This window comes from Callithrix jacchus, chromosome 13 (assembly GCF_049354715.1).
Source record: "Callithrix jacchus isolate 240 chromosome 13, calJac240_pri, whole genome shotgun sequence".
NCBI lineage: Eukaryota > Metazoa > Chordata > Mammalia > Primates > Cebidae > Callithrix > Callithrix jacchus.
The window spans coordinates 119305990-119328875 of NC_133514.1; the positions used below are offsets into that span (position 1 = coordinate 119305990).

The 22886-nt window shown below is 41.5% G+C and overlaps 1 protein-coding gene across 7 annotated transcripts in view; it reads left to right on the plus strand.

Annotated features, from left to right (window-relative positions):
- The window catches only part of ZNF236 (zinc finger protein 236), a 161687-nt gene that overhangs the window by 58007 nt on the left and 80794 nt on the right, over positions 1-22886 (plus strand). For all 7 annotated transcript variants that reach the window (XM_078348282.1, XM_078348280.1, XM_078348283.1 and 4 more), the window contains 4 exons: positions 3011-3183; positions 5440-5583; positions 8543-8746; positions 9743-9971. In XM_078348282.1, coding sequence (XP_078204408.1) covers positions 3011-3183; positions 5440-5583; positions 8543-8746; positions 9743-9971 — 750 coding nt within the window. The remainder of the gene's footprint in view (positions 1-3010; positions 3184-5439; positions 5584-8542; positions 8747-9742; positions 9972-22886) is intronic.

Consider the following 22886-nt stretch of genomic DNA (forward strand, 5'->3'; position numbering starts at 1 on the left):
GTGTCAGATACTACACTGTGCTGGTTAGATCTAAATTAACAAAGCAAGACTGGATGTGGTGGCTCAGGTCCATAATCCCAGCACTTTTGGAAGCTGAGGTGAGGGGATCTCTTCAGGCCAGGAGTTCAAGACTAACATGGGCAACATAGCAAGATCCTGTCTTTACAAAAAGTAAAAAACATAGCCAGGCATGGTAGCGCCCACCTGTAGCCCTGAGGTGGGAGCGTTGCTGGCACCTGGGAGTTTGAGGCTGCAGTGAGCTATGATTTTGCCCCTGCACTCCAGCCTGGGCAACAGAGCAAGAAGACCCTGTCTCTGAAAAATAATAAAAATAAAAACAAGCAAAAGAAAATCAAGAAAGCACCGAATTTTCATATTCTTTTATGATTTTTCTTTACTAAGCTGTGAAACATTGAAATAATAAAACTTTATTTCTCCGTGCCTTATCTTGTTCATTTGTTAGTTTCGCTTGAATATTTGAAAGTGAGAACAGCATTCATAGCTGAATACGCTTTGTCGTCTTATAAAAAGCAGCCTGCTAATAATATTATATTAGTAACACACATCTCTAGGGAAGGAAAAATGAAAACTGTACAAATATTTTTAGTTTTTGGGATTTGCAATTAAAATGATCCATGTTTTGTCATCTTGTTTTTTTCTGTATTTCTGATTTGGTTTTCTTTTCTGGTGACAAAGTAAGAAATCTCACAGCTATTTGCTTGGCTGCTCTTGTCAGCCAGTTCTATTTTGTTACACTGCTTTTTTTTCTTCAGAGTTTTAGTGAGTATTTCTGTGTAGAGCATTGTAGAGTCATTCAGATGATTTCAATGTTTGTTTATATGTCAGCATAAACTGGGTATTTTTAGAGCATCAGCTTTTATTTTCTAGAGTAAGAGAAAACCAAAACAGTGCTTTTGTAAATATGCTAATACATGATGCTGTATTCAGCTTTAATTTATAGTCTTTGAAGTTTTAATCAATGAAAATATAGTTTAAAAATGTTATAAACTTTACCCAAAGTAGAGAGAAAGTAAAAAGTAAAGCAAATCCTTCGTGTCCATTTCTCAGATGTCATTTGCCTTTAACAGTTTGATATCTACCCCTATTAGATTTTTTCTATGCGTATCTAAATATACATACATCAGAAGCACACTCACTCCTAGAGAGACACATGCGTATAGTATCATATACTTAGGTGTGATTTTGTGATTCTGTGATGCATACTCTTCCCCCATCGATCTTGAAGCATGTGTCACTCTTGCTCCAACTGGCCTGTGAGCTGCCTGGAGAGAGCAGCAGGTCTCATCCCCAGGAGTCACACAGGCCAGTGTGGTTTAAGCAGGAGGCCGGTGGGCCCGCGTGGAGGTGGCAGGGAGTACCTGTGTGCCGTTCAGGCAGTTCTGTGTTCTGGGCTTGGTCTTTGTATGGCTGTGCCTCACAGTGTGTGTGGTGATGTGAGAAGGGTGACCAGAATCCTGCTGGCCCACACCTGGACTCTGTGTGACCCAGCAGGGCTCCTGTCCAAAGGAGGCTGTGTACATTGCAGCATCGTCACCTAGAACAGGAAGGGTGTCTCCAGGTGGGCAGTGCTGTGACCGGGCCACACTCTCGCAGTGCCTCCCATGCTCCTGCCCTCCTTTCCTGTCCCCAAGCAGGCAGTGCCATGACCGGGCCACACTGTCGCCATGACTGCTGCCTGCCTGTCCTCCTCTCCTGTCCCCACGCAGGCAGTGCCGTGACCAGGCCACACTCTCGCCGTGCCTCCTGCCTGCCTGTCCTCCTCTTTCACACCCAGGCTTTTAAAGCAGGGATGTTTCCCATTTGTATACCGTCCCCAAGCTTGTTATATTTCATTCACTTATTTAACCCTAAACTGTTTAGAGAAGCAGGGATCTGATGTTATTGTGAACTCAGCAGCTTTCAATTTCTTAAGGGGTGAAAATTTAGTAAGACTAGAAATATAAGTAGCCTTGCAGTTAGGCTCTAACCTAACCCAGTTTTGTCTGTTTGCTCATTCCTTCATTCATCAGATGGGGACTGCGTGCTAGTGTGTGAGGCCCTGTTCTAGATGCTGAAGAGCCACAGTGTACAAGCGTGCGTTCTAGGGAGAGGAGATGGACAATGAGTAAAATGTAAAGGGTCAGATGCTGAGAAGTCTGCAGAAAAATCAAGCAGAGAAGGGGGCCAGGGCTTCCCAGGGAGGATGCGGGAGATTTCAATGTTAAATAGAATGGACTGGAAAGTCCTCAGTGCAAAGGGGATTTTGAGCAAAGGCCTGAAGAATCTGAGGAGAGCAAGTCTTGGGGATACTCGGGGAAGAACCGCCCAGAGGCCCAGAAGTGGAAGCCTGCCTGGAGTGTCCGAGGGTGGTGGCAGGAGTGGGTAGAGGCGGTGAGAGAGTAGGGGAGCGGAAGACAGAGAGGAGTGTGGGAACCACAGCACCAGCACCCCCTCTACCGGGTATTAGAAGAACTTCGATTTTACCCAGTGGGGGACTGAAAGCCATTGAGGGTTTTCAGCAGACGAGTGACTTGCTCGGACTTAGAGGGTCATTGTGTCTGTTGTCTTTAGAGCAGCCTGGGAAGGGGCCAAGGTGGAAGCCGTGAGTCAAGCTGGGGGCGGTTTCAGGAGCTCTGAGTGATGGGGGAGTGCCTTTACCTGAGGTGGTGGTTGTGGATGAGAAGCTGGGCTGCTCTGGGTCTCTTGCGAAGTTTTTATTGAGTGTGAGATGGGAGAGAAACTAAAGATAAGGATGACTCCAGGGTTTTTGGTCTGACCCCCTGGAAGGATGGCATTGCCTGGGGAAGCCTGCTGGTGGAGCAGTTTGGGAGATGCCCAAGTGCAGTTTAATTTTGAGATTTAAAGTAGACACTTGTGTATATGTGTCTAGAGTTCCAGGGAGACATTTTGGCTGGAGGGATAGGTTTGGGGAATTTCAATATTGTTCTTTTTAATCCATAAGATGTTCATACAATATGGAATTATATTTTGATCGTGTTTCTCCCTCTAGGTGAAAGGCCGTTTAAATGTAGTGAATGTGGAAAAGCTTTTAACCAGAAGGGGGCGCTGCAGACACACATGATCAAGCACACAGGTGAAAAACCCCACGCCTGTGCCTTCTGTCCTGCCGCCTTCTCTCAGAAAGGGAATCTTCAGTCGCACGTGCAGCGAGTCCACTCAGAGGTAAACACGGGCTGGGGCTTAAGCAGTACTTCACAGGGGACAGTAGGTAGCTTTTGGGTTAATAAATGGACCCGAGAAATTCTTTTCCATTTAAAAAAATGCAGATGAATGTTGTGCTGAGCAGGCCCTGTTTTAGAAAATACATACATGGAAATTTTTCTGGTTTATTACCTGTGGAAGAAATATAAACTACTATGTTTTTGTCTTGCTGACAGCATGGCTTTGGTGAAGAAATATTTGAAAATAATTCTAATACCTTCGTTAGTTATAGTCCATCATTCTAAATAGTGTATTCATCCCTTTAGCAAACTTGAAACACAGGCAAGTATCAGGAAATAAAATTGGGAAAAAGGTGTTTTTCTTCCTGCTGATACTCAGAGCTCATGTGGGACATGTCCATTCCCTCTTGGACAGAGACCTGGTCTGTTCATTTCCTTCCATGCTGCTTGTCAACTCTCGGCTAACGTGATGATTTCCCACGGTAATTTTCTGTTGTCTACAGAGTGTGCTGATGTGTAGAGCCTCTGCAAGTAAACCTCTGCTTTAACTAACTGTCATGATTTATTGATTTATATTTTAATCGTAGAATACCAAGAAGTATTTAAACAACACAAATACTTTTATCACGAATCAATATATCCTGTGAAACAGTTTTGCAGAATGAAAGCCATCATATTCTTAAGAGTAAATGTGTATCCCTTAATTTTTTCCTTAGAGTAATACCTTAACTAACACTGAAGTGAACTGAGAGTTAACACCCACTATCCAAGTTTAAGAAAAACTAGTAGAAGCTGTGTTTGATCTTAGATGAGCAGAAGAATGTCTAAAATGAAAAAGAGAGAATCTAAAATGCGGAAAAAACCCTGCACACTTCACGTAGTTTCATGAACAGATTGAGTTCCCTATTCAATGAGTTAATCTTTTTATTATCTAAGACCCGGAGACATTAGGAAGGCATGCCGAAATTAGTGAGGTACTGAGGTTACCTTTAGATTTCAGAAGAGTCAGTTTGGGCTGTTGTAACTCAGCCGTATGGAGTTGCCCCTGGGTGAAGATGATCGCGTAGGAAGGATCGTGTATTTATGTAGCGCCCGGAAGTACATCACTGCAACCTAGAGCAGCCTCGCAAGTTCAGAAAACTCCTCCTCTACTAAGGGGCCCAGAGACTTGCCTGTTGCCACTAAGAGGTACTCTGGGAGATGTACTGGGGTGGGTTGTTCCAAAAAGAGCCTCTAAAGATTGGTTTGTAAATGTTATACAATCCTGTGAGGAATCTAAATTTGGTTCTTAACAAGGCACCAGAAACAGAATGGAAGTCTTACTTAAGTTCAGAGGGGCCAATGAGTTTTCAAGCTAGCCTTCATAGTTCTACAGTAACAAACACTGGCTTTTAGTCATAGAGAAAGAATATTTTATTTTCTCTTTTCATAGCTGTTCTTACTAATTTTACTGGTTTCTATAGTTTCTGGAATTATAATAGTTGTAAAAATTAGTTATTAGGTTGGGTGCGGTGGCTCACGCCTGTAATCCCAGCACTTTGGGAGGCCAACGCAGGTGGATCGCCTGAGGTCAGGAGTTCGAGACCAGCCTGGCGAAACCCCATCTCTACTAAAATACAAAAAGTAGCTGGGCGCAGTGGTGGGTGCCTGTAATCCTAGCTACTAGGGAGGCTGAGGCGGGAGAATTGCTTGAACCTGGGAGGCGGAGGTTGCAGTGAGCTGAGATCGTGCCACTGCGCTCCAGCCTGGGCGACCAAAAAAAAAAAGAAAAAAGGAAATTAGCTGTTGATGTGGAATATGAAAAGTGATGAGAGATTCGTGTATCGTTATGACCGTTTTTCCTAACCTCTGTGGTTTTGGCCATCTGAAAGCATATTTGGTGTAATGTGTTTTATATATAACCGGCATTCGCTATTGAACATCATATTCAACTGTTTAAAAAACTGAGAACATCTTATGCCCGATAGTTTGTTTTTATTAAATTACAATAATTGAAAAATGTGTTTTCTCGCTCTTGAATAATTTCTATTTTATAGAAAAGACTGAAATTTCAGTTCGTCTTATACTGGCAATATTGTTTACAGAGTGGGGTCATTGATTCTAGAACTATCGAATTTAAAAGAAAAAAGGTAATCTCGAAGGGTTAGATTATTTCTGTCGTTTTGAATGGAATGGTCAATTATAATTTGCTATAATTTAAATGTTTTAATTTAACAATTAATTGTGAAACATCATTTTTTCTGTTTTATTCTTTAAGGTTAAGAATGGTCCTACCTACAACTGTACGGAATGTAGCTGTGTATTTAAAAGTCTAGGCAGCTTAAACACGCACATCAGCAAGATGCATATGGGTGGGCCACAGAACTCAGCAAGTTCTACAGAGACTGCTCATGTGTTAACAGTAAGTCTAGTACTTTGGAAGAGCTTCTTTTTAAACTAAAATCTATCATTTAAAATATGACCTTTACAATTGAATATGTAGTACTAAAAAGGGGCTACGAAAGTTTTTTACATGGAGATAAGGTGCGACTTTTTAAAGAATGAAAATTGGTCTTTTGAAATTTGAGAATAATAATTAGATGACTTTATGGACTGTCATCTGAACCTGTAAAAATAAGACAAAATGTAATCGTTAATTTGTGAAAGATCATTTCTGCAGTGTTATTGATGATTATTGAATAGTCTTTATAATTTAGGAATTATCCTTTGTAGATAATGTTTGTCTTTTCTCATGTGACAGTGATAATTTTTCCCAAGTCTTTGGACTTTTGAAACTAAGTTATATTTTCCAGTACACATAGTTAAAAATTGTATGACACTAAATACATATGCCTACACACAGAGAGACAGAGGTGCACACACACACAGACATACACACTCTTATTTTCTCAGTCAGGGTCTTTAGCTCAGCCTCAGTTAGTTACTTGTACTGCACCATTCTCCCAACAGATTAATAAACGGTCAAATCTAAGCATCAACTATGGCATCTTCATAGTAGTAGACATTCAACAGAAAAGTGTGAGCAGTTTAATGTGTGCTTATGAATGCGGTTACTTGGGTGGGTTACGTCAGCAGCTGCCTCTTACCAATATGGAAGAGAAGTCTAATTAATTCCTAGTTTATAAACATTAGGTTTACCTTCAGTGTTTGTTTTTTCTTTTCTTTTTTCCTAACATTTGCGGTATAGGATGGTTCCTCAGTTTATTCTTGACCAGGTAGATTGTTGTAAAATGAATTATCAAGCTGGCGAATAATTAGAGTCCAATAATTATGTCTTCAAAATTCTATTCTGGTCTGAATTTTCCTAAGTAAAATTTTTAATGTGTAACTCCACCAAATATTAGTTTTTATCATTTCCTCCGGCAGGACGCACATCAAAATGTAGATGCAGTGCGCGATCTGGAGTAATAGTCCAGATCGTTGTGAGCGCTTACATTCTCAACAAAACGAAATGCAGTAGAGGGATTTAGAAACCCGGAATCTCTCTTACCTTACACCCTTACTTGGGCAGGGAAGAGCATTACAAGTTAAAGTGTATCTATTCTTTTTCAGGACTGCCTAGAATCCGTGTTCAACTGCCTGAATTGACTCTACATGTCTTTTATTTTACCTTTCATGTTTTCTAACTCTTGGCCTTTTTCAGTCCTAAGGTTTTTTTCTCTGTCACCCAGGTTGGAGTACAGTGGCATAATCATAGCTTACTGTAACCTTCAACTCCTGGGCTCAAGCAGTCCTCCTGTCTCAGCCTCCTGAGTACCTGGCATTATAGGTGCATGCTACCATGCTCGACTCATTTTTAAATTTTTTTGTAAGACAAGGTCTCACTGTGTTGCCCAAGGTGGTCTCGAACTCCTGGCCTCAAGAGATCCTCCCACCTTAAACTCCCAAAGCCCTGGGATTACAGGCATGAGCCACCGAGGGTGGCCTGAAGAAGTCTCCTTAGCTTTATCTTATGACTCTTTTGATTTTTTTTTTTACAGTAAGATTTTTAATTTCTGAGAGCTCTACCTTGTAAAGATATGATTGTTTCTTTTTCATGACTTTTTTTTCTGGTTTGATACACTCTCTCTGAAATCCAGTAAGCATATTGTTTTAAAAAGTTTTTTGTGCTCATTGAGTTATTTCCCTGGGGTCATCTCCCCTTCTCTCTCCTGTGCCTATGTCATCATCTTTCGTTGCCTGCTTGTGTTTCAGGAAGGGGCAGCAGAAGCCTGTGTGTCAACTGTTAACATGTGGACGGTGCTTGCTGATCCAGGGTCACCTTGAGTGTGAGTGGCCAGGCAACCAGCCCTTCAGGGGACCCTGGTGGCAACACAAAAAACTTACATTTAGTCTGGGGAATTCAGTGCCACAAAAGGCGCCCTAGTTCTTCCCAGGTCATTTATTATTTTTTATCTTTTTTAGAGATAAATGATATTTAGAGAGTCCTTTTTTTTTTTTTTGCCTCAGAGTAAGTACCTGTCTGCCACTGAGTGACAAGGGCATTCATTTTCAGTCCTAATATTTTCTGTTCTGTTTTTGTTCTTATTTTCTAAATCAATAGACTTGAATTTTAGAGCAGTTTTGGGTTTACAGACAATTTGGCAGAAAGTACAGAGACTGCCATACACTCTCCTTCTCCCATGCTCAGTTTCCCTATTTCAGACATGGTGCATTGGCCGGGTACATTTGTTACAACTGGTGAACGAATGTGGATATATTACTATTATGAACCAAAGTCCATAGTTTCCATCAGGGTTCACTCTCTGAGTTGTCCATTCTACGGGTTTCGACAGAATGTGGAGTGTCCTGTCCCACCCTCACAGTGTCATGCAGGGTAGGTTCCCTGCCATCCACTGTCTTCTGGATCCATCGCTTCAGATTCCTGAGCCCTGCAGGAATGGGACTGGCTCCGTCTCCCATCACAGCCCTGTCCTCTGACTTAGGTTTTCTTGGCTAGAGCATTACAGCATTTTCCCTCCGATCTCCCTGCAGGAAAAATTTTTCAGAAATGTGTTGAATTATTTTGACTGGAGTGGTTTCTTTCTTACTTTTAAAAATTGTATAACTTAGTATTTTTAAATTCCTCACTTCATTTTATTGGGCCAACAGGAAGGTGAGCGTTTGTGTGCTCAATCTGCCGTCTTGAGTCTCTACTGCCCGCTTGGAAAAACTTTTAAAAATTGCATTACAACAATTTATCATGTGCTTTAAAGAGCCAATATCATGCCAGGGACAAAAATCAGTGAGGCATTTAAAATTTATGTTTAGGATACTGTTAGATTTTAACACCCTTAAAGAGGGTATTGCCTGTTTTTTCTTTTTCTTTTTAAATTGAAGAACAAGATTGCATTTTTAATGAAAACGTCTCTGTGTTTCAGGCCACACTCTTTCAGACGTTACCTCTTCAACAGACGGAAGCCCAAGCCACGTCAGCCTCCGGCCAGCCGAGCTCCCAGGCGGTGAGCGACGTCATCCAGCAGCTCCTGGAGCTCTCGGAGCCGGGGCCGGTGGAGTCGGGTCAGTCCCCGCAGCCCGGGCAGCAGCTGAGCATCACAGTGGGCATCAACCAGGACATTTTACAGGTGAAGCACGCTTACCTGCGGCGTGAGGCTTACGCGCTCATGCTGGGTCAGAAACCAGGAACGATGATTGAGAAATAAATATGCAGGGCTGGTCAGAGTCAAGGTATCCTCATGAAAAATGTGTCTGAACCGCAAAAACCTAATGTGCCTACTTAATTGCTTATGGATGCTGCAGCACTCAAATGACTTATTAATCTGTACATTTTTTTAAAAATCACAAACTTTTTTTTTTGAAAGTGAATTTACTTGAAAAGAACAACACTTTTCCGAAGTTGTATCTATTCGTGTTGACAGAGGTGGAAAAAGTATTCTATTCCTTCTTGAGTTCTGGTGTATGATTTGGAGGCAGTCATGGGTATTGACGGTTCTGAAGCCTTCACACTGCCTGGCTTTCTCTTGTGGGTATGTGGGCAGTGCCTGCATATGCAGGACAGGAGCAGGGGCAGGAGCGCAGGACTCCCAGCCTTCCAGTCCAGCGCCACTTCACACATGCTTCACTTCTAAAGAGAGGGGTCTTCCTTCTCCTCCCCTCTCTGTTACTTGGCTACAGTAACCTTTCTCCTATACTTTCATGGGGAAGGGCTAGCCAGGGCTGTGGGGAGTCTCAAGGTGTCATTCCACAGCCCATACCTTAAAGGTAAACCCAGTGTAACTCAAGAGTCTTAAAATAGGGATTCCCAAATCTATTTAGAGGTAACTAAAGTGGTGTGAGGTAAGATTTCTAAAAGTCAAATAGGTTTTAATTCCCTTCAATTTAGAAATGTAAATGCTTATCATTTTTTGGGCGGGGCAAGTTGTCAGACATCAGATGGGATATTATGGCCTCCAAGGGTTGGAAGCCTCACTTATAAGCGATGACTTGGAATTGTAGATTCTTATTTCTTGGAGTGGAATTAGAATTCTATCGGTAAAGCTTTATGACATCTTTGTGATTGATTTTGGTAGGCAGATTTGGGCCATCGTACCTTCTAACCTTTTAGTTTTGTTCTGTCTTAGCAAGCCTTAGAAAACAGTGGGCTGTCTTCAATTCCAGCTGCAGCACACCCAAATGACTCCAGCCACGCCAAGCCTTCTGCAGCACAGGTTCAAAACCCAGATGTTTCCAGTGTTTCAAATGAGCAGACGGACCCTACGGACGCAGAGCCAGAAAAAGAACAGGAAAGCCCAGAGAAACTAGATAAAAAAGAAAAAAAAATGATAAAGAAGAAATCACCATTTCTACCCGGTAATTGTGCTAGACTTTAAAGTTTAGACACTTGGGACAGCATACTGTTGGTTTTTAAGAAATATGCCCTTCTTTTTTCTTCTGAAGGTGATAGGATGTGTTTGGTAAATGTTTTGTAGCCAGCTGTAGTTGGTTGGTATTTAAAATTAAAAAGAATGACAGCCATAAAATGTCTTAAACTGATCCCTTTCCCTTAACCTGCCTTCTTTTCTGTATTCAGTTTCTCCTGAGTCCTCGCCGGGGCTTGAAAGCCTGTCTGACTGTTCTCTCCCTGCTCTGCTTAGGCTCCTCCTCCCCACTCAGATCCAGCACCTTGCTTCAGTTCTTCTCAGCCTTGGTGCTTCTGGCATCCAGCCATGTGATTCTAGTAACGTCTGACTAGTCCTTTCCTCTTCATCATCAAAGGGCCCCACGGCACAGCTCCCTCCTCCACGCCTCACCCTTTCCTGTTACATGCCCAGATCCATTTCTCGCCTCCTGAGTATCCTGTCACCTGTCCAGCCAGCATTTCCAGTCCTCCCTCCCTCTGTGCTTCTGGGCACAAACTTGGTATACATCGTACTGAAGCTGGATTCCTACTGTTTCTAGATGTCCCTGCATTTCTGCAGCAAGGATGCTTTCCTTCTCCCTCTGCCTCTGTTAGTTTGTCAAATCTTGGCCATCACTGAAGTATAGTCATTGCTCCATCATCAGGCATCTTCAGTGCTCCTCTTTGTGGGCACACTCTGAGCGATGCTTTTCCTTGTCCCGCCTCGCACAGCACTTAGAGTGTTTAGGATTCCTGCGTTCTCTCATGTGAATTGTGCACAGATGCAGTCAGATGTCTCTTCTAGGTAATAAGCTCTTTCTGGCTGGGAATACAGCCTTTTCATTTCTCAGCATCCCACAGTGCTCAAGTTGGCTCTTTGTATAGGAGCAGGAATTTACTACATCTTTCTTGAAAAAGATAGATTCCCGTCTTTTTGGCAAAACTGTTCCTGTAAAAACCTTTTCCAGGTGTCTTGGGAAGCAAGTGCATTCTTGCTACGAAGCATGGAATAACATTGCCATTTCTATGAACACATCTTTCCTAGAATACACTTCTCATTTGTAACATGATTGTCAAGTTCTTCTTTCTCAAACCACACAACACTAGTCCTGCTCTTCTCCTTGATCTGTCTGGCCTTCTTTTCCTTAAGTGAAAGCCTGGTTGCTGGAATCTAAGCAGTTTCTCCCGCAGTTTCCTGGTATTGAGCAGGACAAGAAAGGAGAAACAGGAGCCATTTCCACGTGTTTTGATTAGCTGTGTGGTGGCCTTCCAGGCTACAGGTGTTATGTGTTCCTGATAACCTGATGCAGATTTACCGCCTGTGTGTGAGTGCCCACCTGAGCTTTGTAGGCCACTGTCTCTAGTTACTGTGCTAAATCAGAGATGCTTTCACACGGCAGCCAGCCGCTGTGTGAGGAGCCATGTCAGACCTTCTCCTTCCTGAAAGCACCACATAGTCATGGCCCTTAAACCGGGCAGTTGAGCGTCGCCCTGTGATGCTCCTTCCAGATCTTCGCCTGCATGTGCCGGAAGCAGCGTTCTCCCTTTGCCGAGTGCTAGCCAGGGAATTCCAAGTGGAACTGCTAGAAACCTCTTGTACGGTGTTCTTGTTTGGTGTGCTGTGTCTAGAGTTGGTAACTAACAATGGTGTAATTTCTGGGCTACTTGCATATATTCAATACACGTGTAGACTACTGAGCAAGTGCATGCAGCTCTAATAATTTCCCATTACATTTATGGTGATGAGAAAACCACTGGGGACTTTTGTGTTCTTTTTTGAGACTGGGTCGTGCTCTGCCCAGGCTGGAGTACGGTGGTGGGATCATAGCTCACTGTAGCTTTGAACTCCTGCCCTCAAGCAATCCTCCTGCCTCAACCTCCCAAGTAGCTGGGACTGCAGGCCTGTGCCACCACACATGGCTAGTGAAAAACTTTTTTTTTTTTTTTTGTAAAGCTGAGATCTTGTACTCTTGCCCAGGCTGGTCTTGAACTCCTGGCCTCAGGTGATCCTCTTGCCCCAGCCTTCCAAAATGCTGGGATTATAGGCATGAGTTACCACACTTAGCCTGGGGACATGTTTGTATATAAAGATACTCCTTTTAATTAAAACTTTTCAATGACCAGTGCTGTTTTAACATAGTGATTGTGTCTGAAAATATCTCTCCAAGGACAGAATATCATTTGATATCTTAGAAAGACCATGAGGAAAACTATTCTTATCTCATAAGTCATAATGTTAATTACTTATAACTAACCTTGATGCTGGACTCGGTGGCTAACCCCTGTAATCCCAGCACTTTGGGAGGCTGAGGTGGGTGGATCACGAGGTCAGGAGTTCGAGACCAGCCTGATTAACATGATGAAAGCCCGTCTCTACTAAAAATACAAAAATTAGCTGGGTGTGGTGGTGCGGGCCTGTAATCCCAGCTATTCAGGAGGCTAAGGCAGGAGAACTACTTGAACTCAGGATGCAGAGGTTGTGGTGAGCCAAGATTGTGCCACTGCACTCCAGACTGAGCAACAGGACGAGACTTCATCTCCAAAACAAACCAACACCCAAAACTAACCTTCGTTATGTTCCTAAGTTAAGCATATTCTGCCATGTTAAATTGTTGCTTTTGATTTCTTCACTTTTATCAGAGTGTATGTTTTCGGTGGGATTTGCTTTATTTTAAGACGTTACATTAAAAATTTAACAAATGTTTTTATAGTTATTGACATATGAATCATTGTGAATTTTTAGTAAAGTTTGAAATTTATTGTGGGGAAGTAGGAAGTATTGGCTATGTAGAAATCACAGGGAAAGGTGTTTTGGAAAGCTGATGATTTATTCTTTTAAGCATGAAAATGGTATGGTGTAGTGAAACTGTTGTGTGTGGAGACTTGTAAAAGTTGCAGACGTGACCGTCTTAGATCAGAGTATGGTCTTGTGAACTTAGCCACTGCTTGGTGGCCTGGGGTCATCACTGTGAGCTTCAGTTTACTCTGTACCCAGCTGTAATCGGCTGGCATCCTGCTGGCCTGTTTCAGTCCACTGGCTCCAGGACGGTGTGGCTATTAGACTCTGCATGTGTGCTTTTTAAAATGCCCTGTAACAAACCTTCTCCCGTGTTCTTCTTTTGTTGTTTGTGGCCCACCAAGCGCTTACAGGCTGGAATAAATTTGATTTTTATAATTCCGTAAAAGCTAAGTGCAAGTAGCCCTTCTCCTTCTCCGTGGGATCTGCGTCCATGGGTGCAACTGACCTCATATCAGAAAATCCCCAGTATGTGTACTGCAGTAAGCCCAAAGCAGTGTTAAAAATACTAGTGTGAATGGCACACAAAAATTGCTTTTTCCCCCCATAAATTATTAACTGGTATTCTCATTGTGAAGTAGACCCAAGGAGATGCAGCCCTTAGGGTTTCCCCCTGGAAGAGTACCTTTACATAACTCTTGTAAAGCTTTAGCCTCAGGCTGCTGGAGCACTTGACAGAAGTCCTAAATCATTTCTGGGCAGCCTGCGAGGAGGGCAGGCTTCCTTGCTGAAGATGCTGAGTGCATCGTGGGCTGCATCTGAGATGCACTGTCCTCACTGTGTGCCCACATAAGCCAGTACTGTTTGTGCATCTGCCAGGACTGAGATGTGTTTCAAAGGTTCTGGGAACCACATGGGGGCAATGCTGTTATAAACGGGAGCAAGAAATCCCATGTTCCCTCCCAACCTCCCTGAGGTTCTCAACTTTGGAGGACAAAACCCATTTTGTGCACTTGGATCTGGCTATTCAGCTGCTCCTGTGAGACAGTAACCAGCACTCACTGTTCTCTGTACTTTTTTGTGGCATCACTCATTCCACTGCCTGTGACTGACTGAAGGGAAGGAAAGTAACTCCTCCACAGCATCTGCCTTTCTCAACAGCAGACTGGTTGTTTTCTTCTGCTGCTCAGAGCAGTTCTTCAACAACTGCATGAGCAGAGGCATGAGCATCTGTCATACAATGGGGCTGCTGATGTCTTAGACTTGGCTGTAAGAGTTGCTTGATAAAAAGAATGAGTTCCTGGGGTCTCTTCCTTCATAGTCTTTGAGCCTGTCTGAGCAGATGGGGAACAGAAGAACTTCTTCCTCCAGGCAAGTAATCATGAGATGAAAGACTGTGGGAACGCGCTCCTGAGCACATCCTCTAGAAGGCATGTCTGAGGGCTGATGAGAACATCTGTGAACAATGCAGAGCCTCGGAACAACCACGCTGTGCCCAGGTTGCTTGCTGCTCTGGCAAGTCCAGCAGCGTGGTTGAGGCAGTCTGTTATGGATGTCTGCCTTTCTCCATCTGCTGTCAGCATTGGTATTCCTAACAGAAATGTAAACTTTCCATCAGTGGAGTCCACAGATTCCTCAATTAATGCTTGTGACCTTTTTGATGGGTGTTTGCTATCAATAATCAGTACTCCAGCTGTCTCCTAAACAGTTGGTTATTGTTCTTTGATAAGGACTGCTAACCATTCTCTGGAGAATGCCCCGATAAGTCTTATAATCTATGGAGAATATCCTCAATGAAAGGATTCATTGTTTCTTGAGAGACCTGACAGATCTAAAGAACTGGTAAGCAGCACTGCGCACTTTTGTACGACAGTGTTACAGACCCCTGTGATCTAAGAAAGCCATTAATACCCATGGAATATGCTGAGGTTCAGCTGTGAAGAACTTTCCTATCTGACAAGTTTCAAAGAACTCATGCCACAGATATGTACTGATAGGAGCTAACTCCTGGCATTACCAATGGCTGCACCATATTTGCAAAGCACTAGCCATCAAACCAGCACCTGAGAAGGGGGCACCATGAGATCCTGGAAGAGCTTCTGCCAACTGCTATAGCAAGCTTGCTGCTTCTGCAGCTTCTATAAACTGTGTAGCCTGCCAGTGCTACAGTGTCAAAACAAAAACTGCACAGAAGCCAGCAGTAACTGGTAAAGCTCGAGCTAGCCGGTCCACAGAGGTTGCAATAAGCTGAGATCATGCCACTGAACTCCAGCCTGGGTGACAGAGAGAGACTCCATGTCAAAAAATAAAATAAAAAGATTTTACTAGCTCCATTTCATCAGCAGGGTCCATTCCTCGATTTACAGTTTCAGTCAGATGCTTCAGTTGGCCCAGTGTTAGCAGCATATCTCTAAACCTATCATTGGTATGAGCGCCAGGTTTATGTCGAGGTTGTGTTAGTCTGCTCTCATGCTGGTAATAAAGACATACCTGAGACTGGGTAATTTATAAAGGAAAAGGTTTAATTGACTCATAGTTCCACATGGCTGAGGAGGCCTCACAGTCATGGCAGAAGGTGAATGAGGAGCAAAATCACATCTTACACAGCTGCCGGCAAGAGAGGCATGTGCTGGGGACCTGGCCTTTATGAAACCATCAGATCTTGTGAGACTTACCGTCACTAGAACAGCACGGGAAAAACGCACCCCCATGATTCAGTTACTTCCCTCCGGGTCCCTCCCACGACATGTGGGAATTATTAACATTCAAGGTGAGATTTGGGTGGGGACACAGAGCCAAACCATTATAAGAGGCTTTTGTGTGAAGCCCCAAGACTTCCCAGCATTGACCTGTTACTTTTGATTTGTATAATGATTATTTGGTAAGATTTGCTGCTGTGGTTCCACCAGGTTTGAATGCACTATTCCCACTGTTCTAGTAGGTCTGCTACTGAGAGAATGTTTAAAAAAAGAAAAAAGAAACAAAAAGCAAACAAACGCTTAGGCCATGCAGTGAGATATTCTGTAACAAAAGGCAAGAAGGTGACTTGGGCTTTCATGTTTCACGTAAAGGTCTTCTCTGGCTGAGGGGCCGCATTTGTGCATGACAGCTTTCACCGTTTACCTATTTTTTTCCTGAATTTTCTGACAGAGACTTGTAGATTTCATGCTCTTTTAACTGTAAATACTTTAGTTTGTATTTCCTAAAATCAAGGACATCCTTATATATAATCATAGTAAAATCATCAATATCAGGAAATTAAAATTGACCCAATACTTGTCCAATGTACCGGCCTTATTGAAATTTTGTCATGGTGTCAGTAATGTACTTGATAACAAGTGATAAACATTTTGTGAACAGTTACACTTGCCTTCTGATGAACAGTTACACTTTCATGGAGTTATGTAGATTGACCTTTCAGCAGTAATTATTGGAGCGCCTGTTTCCTCACAGCCTTTTTGAGAAACTGTATTCAAAATTTGGGGATCTTGTCTACTCATCTGATAGGTTAGAGAATAATGTCTTATTGTACATTTAATTTGCGTTTTTCTGTTAAAGAATGCCTGTATCTTCCCATAAGACTAATTCTTAAATTCTTTTGTCCGTAATGTATTAAAGATGATAGTATTTTGTGAACTCTATTTTTTCATACAGTTTATTCCTAGACAACACACAGTTGAACTGCACAGGTCCACTTATATGCAAGTTTTCTTCCACCTCTGCCACCCCGAGAGAGCAAGACCCCCTACTTCCTCAACATGTAGATGGAGATGAAAATCATTTCCACTTAATGAATAGGAGATATATTTTCTCCTTGTGCTTTTCTTAATAATGTTTTTTTCCTCTATAATGTAAGATTACAGTAATATAATACACATAACATATAAAATATGTGTTAACTGTTGATGTTACTGGTAAGTCTTCTGGTCAACAGGATGCTATTGGTAGTTAAGTTTTTTGGGTATCTTATGAGCAGAATTTTACCTGCATCGGGGGTCAGGGTCCCTAACCTCTGAGTTGTTCAAGGATCAGCTGTACATTTTTTTCTAATTTGTTTGCCTTTTTGAGTTAAAAAAACTTTTTTAACTGGGGATAAATTTATATATATGTATAGCTAAGTTTGTCAATGTTTAATGACTTTGGGCTTCAGTGATATTTAGACTTCATCACTGACATTATGGAAAAATAATCCCTTCTCTTATATCTGACTTTTATAATTTAAGAGTTTTTCTTTTTGAAATAGGGCCTCATTCTGTTGCCCAGGCTTCAGTGCAGTGTCATGATCATGGCTCACTGCAGCCTTGACCTCCCAGGCTCAAGTGATCCTCCTGCCTCAGCCTCCTAAGTAGTTAGGACTATAGGTGTGCACCACCACACCTGGCTAATTTTGTTAATTTTTTTTTGTAGAGACAGAGTCTTGCTGTGTTGCCCAGGCTGGCCTTGAACTCCTGGCCTAGAGCAGTCCTCCTGCCTTGGCCTCCCAAAGTGCTGGTATTACACTCATCAGCCGCTGTGCTTGGCCATAATTTAATGTTTTAAACTAAATCTTTGATTCAATTTTTTTTTTTTTCAGGTGGCCACCCAGATGTGCAAACATCATTTGTTAAATAAATTGTATTTTCCCCATTGAAATGGGATGCCACCTTTATCACACTCCCACATCTGTATATGTCTTTCCTGGACTCTCTTCTACTCCACTAATCTGTCTTTTTATTCAAGTGTTCTGGTACCAAGTGGTTTTAACTTTTTAGTGTACTTTGATAACTAGAAAGCCAGTCTTCTCTTGATACTCCTTTTTAAAAGTGTAATTTTAACTTTTTTCACATATTTATTTTTCAGATGCATTTAGAATCTTCTGCTAAAGTTCCAAAAACTTTAGTTCCAAAAACAGTCTTGTTGGTATTTGTATACAGATGATAAATTATACCAGTGAGAATTGATGTATTTGTAACTTTTAGTCTTTGTCCCAAAGAATAGAGTATGCATTTCCATTAATTCATCTTTTCTTTTTGAAAAGTATAACAGTAATGTTTTGAATTTTTCTTCGGGGTTTTTCTTTTTTTTTATAAATAGGAAAGTATTCAGTTTCTTGTATTAAAACTTGGGTATCTTTCTGAGTGTCTAGGTTTTTTATATTATGTGGAAAAATTATTTGAAAATAATGCCTGACATTTCTAGTTTATAGTGTATATTGCTTTATCTTGTCTAATGTCATTGACTAGTATCTCTAGGTCACTATAAATTAATGGCAGTCATAGTGGACTTTTTCCCTGACTTTAATATATTTTTCTGTTGTTGATTGTTATATTGAGATATGTTTTATTCACCTTTTTCTTTTTTAGACCTTTTTTAAGACTACACGTTGGGTTGCAGCAAATACCTTTTCATGTTGAAGATGTGTATATATCCTTTTTCCCTACATTTGTTAATATATTTGAAGAGAAAAGCTATTGGCCAACTCCAGGGAAGCTTGCCATGTGGGATTGCAGATCTAGCTTTCCAGATCTTTCCATTTGTCAGAGTTGGAAATCTGGATTCCACTTCCTTTTTTAACATTGTGTGGGTGAAACAAAACATATGGAGGCCGGATTTGGAGACAGCTTCAGGACTTCCAGTTCGTAGTCTCTGTTCTAGTCTATTCCCAGATATTAGAACCTGGTGGCAGATTTAGATTATGTCACCCTGCATAAGTAGAGATGTAGTTTTATTTTGGTTTGGAAAAAATCGGACTGCTTGGGAATGGTGTCCTAATTTTCACTGCTAGATACTATAGTCTCTTATACCCTTTTATACCTTGCATTTTTTATTTGTCATGATAAGGCCTGTAGGTAACTATGCATATTTCTGAATTAATTTTTACGTATTAGTTTTAAGCAGTCTTAAATTTTAGATGTCTTTAAAATATGCACTGTCACCACAAAATAAATGTCTCTCATTTTAAAACCAGTTCCCTTATTTCCTTCTCCATTTTTACCCCTGTGATTTGTGTCTGTGCCTTTCTTTGTTTTTATTTCTATTCTGTCACTGTTTAAATTATTTTTCATTCTTTTTTGTTTTGTTTTGTTTTGTTTTGAGATAGGGTCTGGCCCTGTTGCCAAGGCCAGAGTGCAGTGGTACAATCATAGCCCACCACAACTCCTGCATCCTGGGCTGAAGCCATCCTTCCACCTCAGCCTCCCAAGTAGCTGGAACCACAGGCATGCATCACCACACCTGGCTCATTGTTTTAAAACTTTTTCTGTAGAGACGGAGTTTTGCCATGTTGCCCAGGCTGGTCTCAAACTCCTGAGCTCAAGTGATCTGTCCGCCTTGGCCTCCCAGAGTGCTGGGATTACAGGCATGAGCCACTGCGCCCTGACCACTTTTCTTTTTTTCTTTTTCTTTTCCTTTCTTTTTTTTGAGATGGAGTTTTGCTCTTGTTGCCTAGGCTGCAGTGGAGTAATCTTGGATCGCCACAACCTCCGCCTCTCCAGTTCATGCAACACTTTTGCCTCGGCCTCCTGAGTAGCTGTGTTATCAGGCATGTGACACCACGGCCCGACTAATTTTGTATTTTTAGTAGAGACGGGGTTTCTCCATGTTGGCCAGGCTGGTCTCGATCTCCCAACCTCAGGTGATCCACTCACCTCAGCCTCCAAAAGTGCTGGGATTACAGGGGTGAGCCACCACACCTGGCCCCTTTGCACCCGGCCCCTTTCTTTTTTACATGAATTACTCTTGTGAAGAATATTGTATTTGAGGAAATACATTTTCTACCTTTATAGATTTACTTGCATATGTGGAGAATTTCTTATATTTAGTGATAACAAAGAAGGAAACAGAGGTTTTCTTTTTCTTTAAAAAGAAAAAAACTTTTTCTGACACAGTTAAGTAAATTTTAGTTAAAATGTTCTGGTGAATTTTGTTAACATGACCAAAATCTTTCTGATTTCATGTGGATTCTTTATCTGAGTTATCTGTATAGTTACTTTACATGTCACCTTAATTTCAAATGAATAAATCAAATCAAAAATTTATTTATTTATCTTTTAAAGAAAGGAAAAAAGGAGTGAAGGTGAGGAAGAAAGAGGAAGAAAGAGAGAGAGAGAACGGGAATGTTGTTTTAGTCTAAAAATGGGTATTGAAAACCTCTTTTATGCCAATAATTGTGCTTAATAATGGCCGATCAGTATTTCATTTAAACCTATGAGTAGGTGTTATGTGGTACTGACAAGAATGTACAATTTGTGTATTTAAAGTGGAGAGCTCTATAAATGTTTATTAAGTTTCTTGTTCCAGATCTGAGTTCAAGTCCTGGATGTCCTTATTAATTTTCTGTCTCGTTGATCTATCTAATATTGATGTTGAAGTCTCCCACAATTATTGTGTAGGAGTCTAGGGAGTCTAAGCCTCTTTATAGGTTTTATGTATCTGGGTGTTAGGATCGTTAGCTCTATTGTTGCATTGATCCTTTTACCACTGTATCTTTGTTGCTTTAAAATCTATTTTATCAGATGCGAGAATTGCAACTCCTGCTTTTTATTTATTTATTTATTTTTGCTCTCCATTTGGTTGGTAAATCTTTCTCCATCTCTTTGTTTTGAGTCTTTGTGTATCCTTGCATGTGAAATGGGTCTGGAAGCATACCGTTGGATTTTGGCTGTATCTTTTGATTGGGGGATTTAGTTGATTTAAATTTAGGATTATAGCCGTTTGATGTTAACTTGCTGTTTTTGTCCATTCGTTGATGTAAATTCTTCTTTATGTTGATGCTCTTTACTTTTTGGTATATTTTTAGAAAGGCTAATACTGGTTGTTCCTTTCTATGTAATGCTTCTTTCAGAAGCTCTTTTAAAGCAGGCCTGGTGGTAATAAAATCTCTGAGTACTTGCTTGTTCATAAAAGATTTTATTTTTCCTTCAGTTGTGAAGCTTAGTTTGGCAGGATATGAAATTCTGGGCTGAAAGTTCTGTTCTTTAAGGATGTTGAATATTGGCCCCCACTCTCTTCTGGCTTGTAGGGTTTCTGCTGAGAGATCTGCTGTAAGTCTAATAGGCTTCCCTTTGTGGGTAACCTGACCTTTCTCTCTGGCTGCCCTTAGTATTTTCTCCTTCGTTTCAACCCTGGTGAATCTAATGACTATGTGCCTTGGGGTTGCTCTTCTTGAGGAATATCTTTGTGGTGTTCTCTATATTACCTGGGGTTGAATATTGTCCTGCTTTGCTAGATTGGGAAAGTTTTCCTGAATAATATCCTGAAAAGGATTTTCCAGGTTGAATTAATTCTCTTCATCGTATTCAGGTACACCTATCAGACGTAAATTAGTTCTTTTCACATAGTCCCGTATTTCCTGAAGATTTTGCTCATTCCTTTTATCCTTTTTTCTCTAATCTTCTCGTTTTATTTCATTGAGTTGGTCTTCGACCTCTGATATCCTTTCTTCTGTTTGATCAATTTGGCTGTTAAAACTTGTGCATATTTCGCGAAGTTCTCGTGTTGTGTTTTTCAACTCCATTAGTTCATTTATATTCCTCTCTATATTGTCTATTCTTGTTAGCATTTCATCAAACCTTTTTTCAAAGTTCTTAGTTTCTTTACATTGGGTTAGAACAAGTTCCTTTAACTCCCAGAAGTTTCTTATCATCCACCTTCTGAAGCCTACTTCTGTTAATGGCACACAGTCCTTTTCCATCAGGACTTGTTCTGTTGCTGATGAGGAACTGTAATCCCCTGTAGAGGGAGAGGTGTTCTGATTTTGGGTATTCTCAGCCTTTTTAGGCTGGTTTCTTCCCTTCGTTATAAATTTATCCATCTGTCATCTTTACAATTACCACCTTTCTAATTAGGTTTCTGAGTGGATGTCCAATTTATTGATTCCCAGTGCCAGAATCTGAGCAACCACTGCGCCGGCCAAAACAGTGGCATTAAGACTGATGGTGCTCTTCTGCCCCGGAATCTCCGGTCTGGCTTCCTTCTTGAGTCCGTAATAGGTGACTCTGCCTTCCTGGAGCTCCAAACATTGGTCAGAAGGGGAACCAGTCCCCGTTTACTCTGCACCAAGAGCTGCCACGCTGAGGTGCCGGCAAAACCGCCGCGCCGGCCACAGGAGTCGTGCTGGTGACCTGTGGGGCTTCTCAACTGGGAATCTTCTGGTCCGTGAGCGACAAAAATTCATCGGAAAGTGTGGCGTCCTCTCGTTCTCTGCGCTTTCACTGGGAGCTACAATCCTGAACTGTTAGCAATCAGCCGTCTTGGATCTGTCTCCCCTAATCAAAAATTTAAAAAATAAAGTGATTCTAAGTTTTAGTTACCTGCAGTCAACCAAATTCTCAAAAATATTAAATGGAAAATTTTAGAAATAAACAATTCTTAAGTTGTAAATTGCTTACCATTTCACCTTGTGCCATCCTGCTCCATACCAAGAGGGATGAGAGGGACACAGGTCATCCCTTTGTGTCCCATGCACTCACACTGCTGCATTAGCCACTCAGTAGCTGGCTTGGTTATTGGTAGAAAAACGTAGTATACGTAGGTTTCCCTACTGTCTGGGGTTTCAGGCATCCACTTGGGTCTTGGCACTGTTTTCTACTGAAAACGGACGGACAGGTATACTTACTGCATTTCCATCAATTTGTGATTTTTCTTCTATTAGAAATAGTTTTAAACGATTCAAAATTGAATAATAATACAGGAGACAGATCCATTTATATTTTATCACGAATTGATATATGCTATTTGTCTTAACTATTTACAAATTGCCTTTTATTGCATATGAATTTACCATTTTTTAATTATTTGCATTTATTTTTTTAATTGGCGATATCCAGTAGGCTCAATACTTATTCCAGCGTCACTCCTTTTCTTCCCGTCCCTTGCATTAAGCATGGGGTTATTTAATCCCATCTGCTTTCCTTCTCATTGAGAGGGAGCCGAGGTGCCGCTGGACCTACAGGATCAATCACTTTTTCAGTGGGTGTACTTTCTCAGAGACTGAATTATGTTTTCCCCAACTGTTAGGGGTTTCAGCAAGATTAACTCATAGTCCTTGATAATGTCAGCCATCCTGAGAACTGCAAGCTTTCGCATAACTGATCATACTCACAGCTTTCTATAGGGACCGCAGGGGGCCCTGGCCAGGACACTGGGTGTGGCGTCAAGGCCGAGTGGTACG